General features: G+C 46.4%; 1 protein-coding gene across 1 annotated transcript in view; it reads left to right on the top strand.

Annotated features, from left to right (window-relative positions):
• The window catches only part of LOC104403079 (SLIT-ROBO Rho GTPase-activating protein 3-like), a 56,273-nt gene extending 47,352 nt beyond the window's left edge, over window positions 1-8,921 (top strand). Inside the window, 6 exon segments of the mRNA XM_010011113.1 lie at window positions 888-1,022; window positions 4,152-4,257; window positions 4,540-4,767; window positions 5,745-5,824; window positions 7,905-8,085; window positions 8,676-8,921. Coding sequence (XP_010009415.1) covers window positions 888-1,022; window positions 4,152-4,257; window positions 4,540-4,767; window positions 5,745-5,824; window positions 7,905-8,085; window positions 8,676-8,829 — 884 coding nt within the window. The 3' untranslated portion in view covers window positions 8,830-8,921.
• Window positions 8,922-9,199: the final 278 nt, after the last annotated feature.

Genomic DNA, 9,199 nt, shown 5'->3' with positions numbered 1-9,199 from the left:
GAAGCAGGGGTAGGTGCAGAGATCTTTTCCACAGTCATTAATGAGGAGCATGAGAGACATAGTTTGTTGGATCCATTTTCCTCCTTCCTGCAGTGGTTTGTTAAGGGAGGAGCAGCATTGCTGTGTGTACCTGGGAGCAGTGTTGGTTGCAGTGATTCTGTTGAGAAAATCCCATCAAAGGTGCAAGGCGGAAGGTAGGGCAGAGCAGTCCTGCTGTCAGCGAGCAAAGGTGGAGCTGTGAAAGGGACAGTCTAGGTGGGAATAATGGCCTCCATGGCATTAATCTTTGAGAGCCTTATAAGGGTCAGGGTGAAGGTGGCCAGGCCAGTGAGTAAGGCAGGCAGTGGTGGGATTCTCAAAGGCTAGAGGATTTGCACATCACATTTAAGAGGAATAGGTGTCCACATCCTTTTGGCATTGAAAGCCTTTTATAGATTTAAGTCAATACAATGCTATCCAGAACCAGTCAGTCTATTCCAGAGGCGTAACTGCATCCTCCAGCTGAGCCTGTCTTCTCGGGCTTTCACCCACCATCATTTAGATCTGTTTAGCTCTCTGTTCTGTTGCCTTAACTGCAAAAATGCACTGGGCTGGAAACTGTGAAGGAGAACTGATTAATAACATCCTCATCTTCAGGAAAGGTTTGAAATACCCATGATAAGCAGGTTTTTAGTAGGTAGGGCTATAGCATGTCTCAGCAGGATGCTGTGTAACAGAGAACCTTATTAAGCTCTTCTCTCGTTGGGAAAATGCAGAGCATTACCATTCTACACAGAGGAGGGTTTTCTGATCTGTGGGAAATTCAGAGTTTCCTCTGAGCTAGCTAAAAACATGTATTAAGTCCAACTTGATAGTAATGCTGGAAATGAAAACTCTTCTCTGGGCAGGTGAAGATCCCCTTGCTGATGATCAAAATGAGCGGGACATTAATTCAGTGGCTGGAGTCTTGAAGCTGTATTTCCGAGGACTGGAAAACCCCCTCTTTCCTAAGGAAAGGTTTCAAGATTTGATATCTACTATAAGTAAGTACATATGACAAGCTCTTCTGGGGAAAATAGAGTGGTGCAAGTAAATGGGGGTCATTAATTGCTTGAACAGAGTCGGCTGCAGTCCTGCCTGCACAGATCTGTGGATAACAGACTGCCCATCGGGTGTCATGCAGTCGTGGCTCCTGGCACCCAAAGGAGTTTTGCTGCTTTAGCTCAGTTTCTTCTACTAAACACAGTAAAGATCAGTAACTCCTGGCTACTCACAAACCTTCTCCAGCCCTTGGATCTACAGACTTGGTTTCAGCCTCACTCCATCATCTGTTCTTCAAGTGTTTGCTATGTGCATTTCCAATCCCAAAGGGAGCCAGAAAGTGCTCTGGGATGAGAGCAGAGGTCAGGCTAAGGGTTTTTAGTCACAAAGGTCTGGGATTCCTGTCAGGGGGAGCCTCGTTGCTTCTTGTTCTGTCCTGAATTCTCTTCCCAGTTCAACTTGTTCTGCTGCAACTGAAGAAACAGATATCCCAGCTGGGGTTTTTTTCTCTCAGTACCTTGTAGTGATGACATATATTTATTGGCAAGTCATGGAAATTACTCCCAGAGGGAAGGAAGAAAGCAGAATGAATCTGATGTTTCGGAGATGATGGAGGAGCGTGTTGCATGCTTTGGCTACAGGATGACTTTATTTTACAGGCATCAGAGTTGTTTGGGGGTTCAAGTGTCTCGGTACATGGGTACCTTCAGGGGGAATGACTGGTGAACATGTACTGATGTCCTGCATTTGGCTTTCACTGCTCATGGCTCCTTCCCCACTTCTTAATGTTAATGTGCGTAACTGCTAGAGATTTAGTAATGTCAAGACAGACAGATGATATCTAGAGGGGAATGACGCAGGGATGGGCTTGTTCCAGAAGGAGAAGAATGTGCTTTTATTTTTCAAGAACAGTTGTTTTGTACGTTAGCTTTAGGGAATTCACTGTTGCTTTGCAGTTTTATGTGTAAAACAGTGCAACTCACCTGTAACATGGGAAAGGGAGCTGTTTCTGCACCAGTTTCATGCCCCAGACAGGGAATTTTAGCCTGGCTTGCAGTGCTCGCCCTGGCTGCCCTCCCCAAGGGGCTTGCTTTGGAACCATCCCTAATTAAATGCCAATTTGCACACTTTATTAAGCTTTTGGGAATTTTTTGTTGCAAACATCATCTGTTTATTTTCTGAGCAGTATTCTCTTTTCTCTATTTTTTCCTCATTTTAACAAGAATCTTCCTTTTCCTCATCTTTCTTTTCCTGCTGCTGTTGCTACCTTGCAATTAAGGATGGGGTTTAAATGAATTAAAGTGCCTTGTTGCCATTAAAAATCTGGCCTTAAGTGCATCTGACTTTCTGCCACATAAATACAGGCTGTGTAATTGGTGTCACAATCTAAACAGATTGAAGAAACCTTCTTCCTTTAAGCACTACTGCTCAGTAAAATGCCACCCTCGCTGTAAGAGGTTCTGCCTCATTTTGTCATTATGGTGGAAAGGTTAAACACAGCCGTGTGGTTTGGGCTCCCCACCGCAGTGCGTCACAGAGCCATCGTGCTTCCCTGGGCTCCTGATGAGGTTATTCTGAGTGAGTTTTTTGCAGGAGGTGCTTCTGCACATGTCCCAAGGGCCTCTGAGCACCCCTGGAAGCTGCCACACTGCATCATTCCCAGCTGATGTGATGGGGAAGCCAGGCTTACTGGTGGCGGAGGAAGGGCTGGGTTTTCCTTTTGCTTATGGGGGACAGAGAGTTTATATGGAAGCATTTCTAAAAGGCACATGAGAAATAGATGGATAGAAAAGGCACTTTGTTTGCAAAGGTTTATTCAGAGGTGTGTCTGTGTTGTAGAGTGATTGATGGTTACTCTAATTCCTCTGAATTCCAGGCAGTTGAAATATTTTGCTGAGTGAAGAAGGCAAGTGCTTCAAGACAATTTGTTCCTCTGGGTTTCAGAACAGATATCTATTACTGCAGCTTTTTATCCAGCTTTTATTTGATTGTTTTTTTAACAAATGTCCTCTTAAGTAAAAGCAAGCTGAAGAAATACAGAGCCCAGCAAGCAATAACAGGGGATAAGTGCATTCCTCAAAGGGAAGAATTTCCAAAATGAAATACTATAAAGATTTCTATCTTTATACTGAAGCCAGATTTTGCTCAGAATTTTGAACAAATGGCAGCCCAGCTACATGCTGTCAGTGAATTTTATTATGGTTAGTAAATGTCAAAGTTTGAGCCAGCACAGTAAAGTAAGCATCTCTTCCACACATCAGAGGCTGACTGCTCTCAGAAAGCTTTGGTACTGTTTGTCTGCATTCTGTAAAATAAAAGGATTGATTAGCTACATAATACACTGAGCAGATACTAGCTTAAAAAAGCAGTACCTTGGGGGCTGGAATGTGCTGCCAGCAGCTACAGGACAGCACTGAGCCCCCTCGGTGGCTTGGTGCTGGAGCTCTGCAGGTGAAAGAAATGCCTGAGCAGGGGCTTCAGCATCCTCCTGGTGCGGGACAGCAGGATGATGAGGGTGCAACACTGGGGTCCCCGGGTGGGCAAGCTGACATGGAGGGCAAGATGGCTCTAAGTCCTTCTTCCTACAGGAAGAAGCTGGTTTCTCGTGGCAGCAATAGGCTTCGTGCACTGTTGTCGGGAGAAGTGAATCTTGAAGTGCTGACCCAGAATCAGTTCCGATTAAATTGCTAGTAAGATCAGTGGGAGAGTGGAGCAGAAGGGCTCAGAAGGATCTGATGGCTAACCCCTGAGAGTAACGTGAATAAAAACCTCCTTCAAAAGTCTGCACTAGAAATCCAAGCAGTGCTCCATTTGCCAGTGCCACGGTGACTCAAGCTTTTGAGGAACAGAGTAGTCGTTGAGGAACGAATTAAATAATTCATAAGCATTTTAAAAGTAAAAGTGTGGAGATGTCTTTATTTGCTGTTGAACTGAATCTGAATCTGAAATTCACCCATGGAAGAGTGCTATGCCCAATTGTCTGCATCTTAGTCCCAAACCAGTGGATCGAGTCTGGAAACAGGCTGCTTTCCTTGCATAGTGGGCTACTAGATCTGTAACAAGGCCCTCTCGTGCTGTGTTGACTGGTCCTGAGGAGGTTTGAAGATGTGATTTCTATACATGTGTTCCAGAAATTGAGAACCCCAGCGAGAGAGTGCACCAGATCCAGCAAATCATCATCACTCTGCCTCGGGCTGTCATCGTTGTCATGAGATACCTTTTTGCTTTCCTTAATCAGTGAGTCTGGTTTCTGTTTTCTTCTTTCACTGAGTTTCCCCTTGCCCTCCCTTTTTTTGAGGGCTTCCCTGTCTTTGTTGCTCGAGTCCTTCCTGGTATTGCCATGGAGAGTTGTATTTTGCTTCTGCCTCAGCCTTTCTAGCCGTGGCTGTGTGTCTGGGGAAGGTGGACAGCTCAGTGATGATCGCTTTCTTGGGTGGTGGGGGTTTGGCAGTGGTGGTAGGTTATTCTGAATGAACAGAGGAAGTCAGCACTGTGCCTCCCTAACGCTTTTGCTCGCAGCTTGTCACAGTACAGCGATGAGAACATGATGGATCCCTACAACCTGGCCATCTGCTTTGGGCCCACTCTGATGCACATTCCAGATGGGCAGGATCCGGTGTCCTGCCAAGCCCATGTCAATGAGGTCATCAAAACCATCATCATCAACCACGAGGGCATCTTCCCCAGCCACAGAGAACTGGAAGGACCTGTCTATGAGAAGTGCATGACTGGAGGGGAGGAGTACTGGTAAGGAGCGGGGGCAGAACTTCATTGTTTGGAGAACTTAAAGCCAGATTCCCCCTGTTAGGGTTATCTTCTGGCACTGTACATCAAGAGTGAGCCTGTTAATGCTATAAATCAGGTGTGCAAGTGACATACACTTGATATGCTTGTGCAGTTTGATAGTGGTTAAGAATCTTACTCCATACCAGACTGTCTGCATGGTTCTTAGTTATAACTACCTTCATTAAAACTAAGAGGATTTTGCACACCTAACCAATTAGTCTCTACTGACATGTATCGGGTTTGGTTTTGGTTTTAGCTTTGCCAGTTAAAACAGCGTAGGCAGTTTCAATGAGTATTTTTTTTTTCTCATGCTGACTCATCATTATAAACCTCAATAATAACTTCAGGAGAAACTCTGTAAACAAACTCCAACATTAGAAGTGGTTAATGTGGTATTAACATTAAGTTATTAATGATGATATTAACATTGATATTACACAGTTGTCTGGAGGATGCTGCAATCCTAAACTGACATCCAGATCTGAGTTTTAACAAACCTGTATTTATAACACACCTGAACTGATTTCTGTGCAAGTTTCACACATTTCTGAGACCTAATCTTCCCTGACATTGATCACCTGCCACCATCCTTACTGATGCAAGCGGAGGATAAAATGCTAAAACCCACTGTGAATGAGTGAATGGAACATTTTAACTTGGTATCACTTTCTATTTGTTTTGCCAAATATGAGTAAGATGCATGAGCAACAGAACATGGTGTTCTCGGCCTGAAGATCATGGTGCGAGCATCTGCTGTTCTCACAGCAAGTTCAGAGATCGGCTGTGATTTACAATGACCATCAGTCCTATGAAAACTACACCCATAACTCTCTCAAGTATCAGTGGGGCCAGAATTTCCCTCGACAGCTTGCTTTCGTTAAGTGCCTTAGGAGCAGAATCTCTTCCTTCCTTTGAAAGCACACTGTATTTCATTTCAGTGACAGCCCCCACAGCGAGCCAGGCACCATCGATGAGGTTGACCATGACAACGGCACAGAGCCACACACCAGTGATGATGGTGAGCACAAATGCGAGCAGCAGAAAATTGGGTCTGTGTTAGGAGAGCAGTGCCTGCAGGAGGGCACTGTGCACTTCAGTCCTGATCAGAATGGAGGTTGGACCACTGGCTGGCACTTCAGGGCGGGACAGTGGTTTTGTGTCCTGAGCAATGAGTATGCATATTAATAAAAGTTGTGTAGGTTTTTGCCATAGGACGTGCATGGATCTTCGCAGCCCTCTGCTTCTATGGTGGGATACAGGGATTAGTTTTCTGGAGCTGTTCAATGAGATTCCTTTAATCCGCTTTCCTGGCGGCTGTTGTTTCCTGCCCCAACAAAATGCTGGCACCTTCCAAGGCTGGTGGGGTGGTGGAGGGCTTGCCGGATGCGGGGAGGAGGGCAAGGACACAGCTGGGCTGGACAGCTCAGGACCTGCTTTCAGCTACAGACAGGAGCCAACAGGACTGAAGATGAAGGCGAGCAAGCTGCCGTTTAGTCAATTTTATGCTTGCATGGTCACATTAATAGCTGATTGAAGTCTCCGGGTGATTAACTGTGCTGCAAGTGTAGAGAAGAGGAGCAGCTTTATTTTGTGAATTTACGTATTCCTTCTTTCCCTCTGCCTTGTCCCGTACACGCCCCCTGATGGGAAACTCAGCATTTCAGCAGGCCTGTAAGCATTTCCTCCAGAGCATTCCCCATTGATCCTGCTGTGGTGCTCCCAAACATCCTGCCACTCATATCAAAGTGGATGTGTATTTTAAGCTGGGGAAAATCAGTCGCTGAAGCAACCTGTCCTGTCTCACATGAGGCGGGGAATGGGGCAGGGGTCTGATGCAGCATCTCCCATGTCCTCCTCCGCTGTTTCTTTCTCTGTGTGGATTTTGTTGCTGAGCGAGCGACAGGTTGTATCCGGATTGCTGCTGATGTCAAGTTTGTGGTTAGTGATAAGGCAGATAGAGAAGAGCAAGTTTCCATACTTTAATGAGAACATGAGAGATCTGGAGGAACTGTGTGGATTTGGCCTATTTTAGCTTAGTCATCTCCTGTCTGCCTGTCTCCAGGTGGAGTTTAAAATGATCCGGAGTCTCAAATAATCAAAGTACATTAAACTACTTGCTTGCTGGCTCCAGTACTGGCTAGAGATAGCTGGGTGGTAGCAGCCTGCTTTTCACCCCTATCTCAAAGCAAAGTGAGGTGGACTGCAGGACAGGGACTTCTGCCAATGTGGAGAGAAGCACTGCCACTGCTTTGCGATTGCTGCAGTGGTTTCCCTGGGATTCAGTGCTCCCAGCTGGAAACAGACTTGCAGAAGAGCTGAGGTCCTCCGCAGGCTCCCGAATGCCAACCAGGCTCCTCTCTGGGTGCACCAGCAGCTCCCACTGTGATGCCCATGGCCCAGAAGCTCAGAGGTTCCTAGTGTACTCATGACCTCCCAAAGTGAAGTCCTGACACAGCCCACTTGAATTTCAGGCCCTGGACTCCCAGTTTGTGAATCCCTGGTGTTTGGTAGAGCTTCAGTTAGAGTGGACAAGTGGTGAGGTAGAGTGCTGGAAGGTCTGCAGATGTGTTGGGGTGATGCAGAGCAGCTGCCTCGCCAGAGCCGGTATCATTGTTTCTATGGTCATCCCCAAAGGGGGATTCGTTACTCATCAATAATTCAGGCCAAACTGTCTTCAGGATAAGGAAAGGAAGAGAGGGTAGGTGGGGCTTCGATCACAGTATCTGACAGAGCTTGACAGGATCCCAGTCTGGAGGATAATGGGGTTCTGTAACCAAAGAAATCACTTTATAGGTAGAAAATGGGAGTGTGGGTGGTGATGCCATATGCACACAGGGAAATTTCAACTACTCCCCATCTGGTTTGTAGCTTTTTGTAATTGCTGGTAGTTTGTGAGTCTGTGAGAAATCCCAGGAAGGCTGGAACAATAGAAAGACTGGATCAATCTAAAAGTAAGATGGTTTGTACTCATTGGAAGATGCTCTTGGGAAGCTAGGGCAACAGCATTACTGCTACTCTGGTGAGATGTCTCTAGATTTATTGTGCTCTGGTGACTGTTGAACTAAGCTCTTCTCTCTCTGCTCTTCTCTCCGTGGCAGAAGTGGAGCAGATCGAAGCCATAGCAAAGTTTGACTACATTGGACGATCTCCACGAGAGCTCTCCTTTAAGAAAGGGGCCTCTCTCCTTCTGTACCATCGGGCATCAGAAGACTGGTGGGAAGGGAGACATAATGGTGTGGATGGCCTCATACCCCACCAGTACATTGTGGTACAAGACATGTGAGTACAGTGGCGTGTGTTGATCCAGAATGTTAAAATCACATACCTCCACAAGGTCCACTTTAGCCACCTGAAATAGATGGCCAGATTTTCCAAGGTTTAATGACTTTGGTAAGAAGTCTGGACCTGTGAGAAATCTGCTTCTCCATGTGTGGGCTCAGGTTGTTTCTTCAAGCTCTTAAAGCCAAGCGCTAAATACTGCAGTGCCTGAACCCCATCTGTCACTGACCACTGAAAGTGGCATGACCCAGGCTTAATACTAGCCTTACCCTCTGTATATGTTGACCTTGCACTGTTCAGGGTCCACCTGACCTGTAGGCATGTCCCAGGGTCCTTCGCAGATACTGCTTTTATTAGAAGTACTGTACCTGGATTCATTAAAATGGCAACTACAGCACAGGGGGATATGAGACGTGACATTCACTCTTCACAAGCTCTGGATGCTGTCTGAAGTGGTGGCCTTGGTCCAGGCCTTTGTTAACAATGTCTGGAGCTGCTGGAGTGGTGATGTTCAGGTCCATGTTGTGGCTGGGCCTTTGCCTTTCTCCTGGGGCAGAGCCCTGTTATTGATGAAGGTTTCCTTTTCCTAGGGATGATGCATTCTCTGACAGCCTGAGCCAGAAGGCAGACAGTGAGGCAAGCAGTGGACCGCTGCTGGATGATAAAGCCTCCTCCAAGAATGACATCCAGTCTCCAACAGATCATATTGTGGACTATGGCTTTGGGGGAGTCATGGGCAGGTAGGGAAACTCATTTTCCTATTAACACAGAGGTGGTCACTGTCGTGTGTGGGGACGGTCAGTGTGTGCTGCAGGGCAAGACAGAAGGGAAGGCTCCAGTAAGCACTGCAGAATAATACAAGCATGGAGGGGGTTTTCATGTGCATTGCTAATGTGGATCTGAACAAGTAAAGAAGGTACAATGCTTTCCCTTTCTTGGCACTGGCTAAAATGTCTGTCTGCCCTCTTGCTTAGTCTTCTGGAGCTGAAAGGCTTGAGTTTGGTTTGATCTGAGCTCTCAGAGCTGAGCGATTGTCTTACAGCATGCAACCAGATGCTTTCGGTCTGACGGACGGTGACCTTAGTCTTGTGATGGATTCTTTGCAGAGTGAGAT

The sequence above is a fragment of the Nestor notabilis genome, unplaced genomic scaffold, assembly GCF_000696875.1.
Source record: "Nestor notabilis isolate BGI_N333 unplaced genomic scaffold, ASM69687v1 scaffold5233, whole genome shotgun sequence".
Taxonomy (NCBI): domain Eukaryota; kingdom Metazoa; phylum Chordata; class Aves; order Psittaciformes; family Psittacidae; genus Nestor; species Nestor notabilis.
This window is presented reverse-complemented; position numbering and strand designations above follow the sequence as displayed.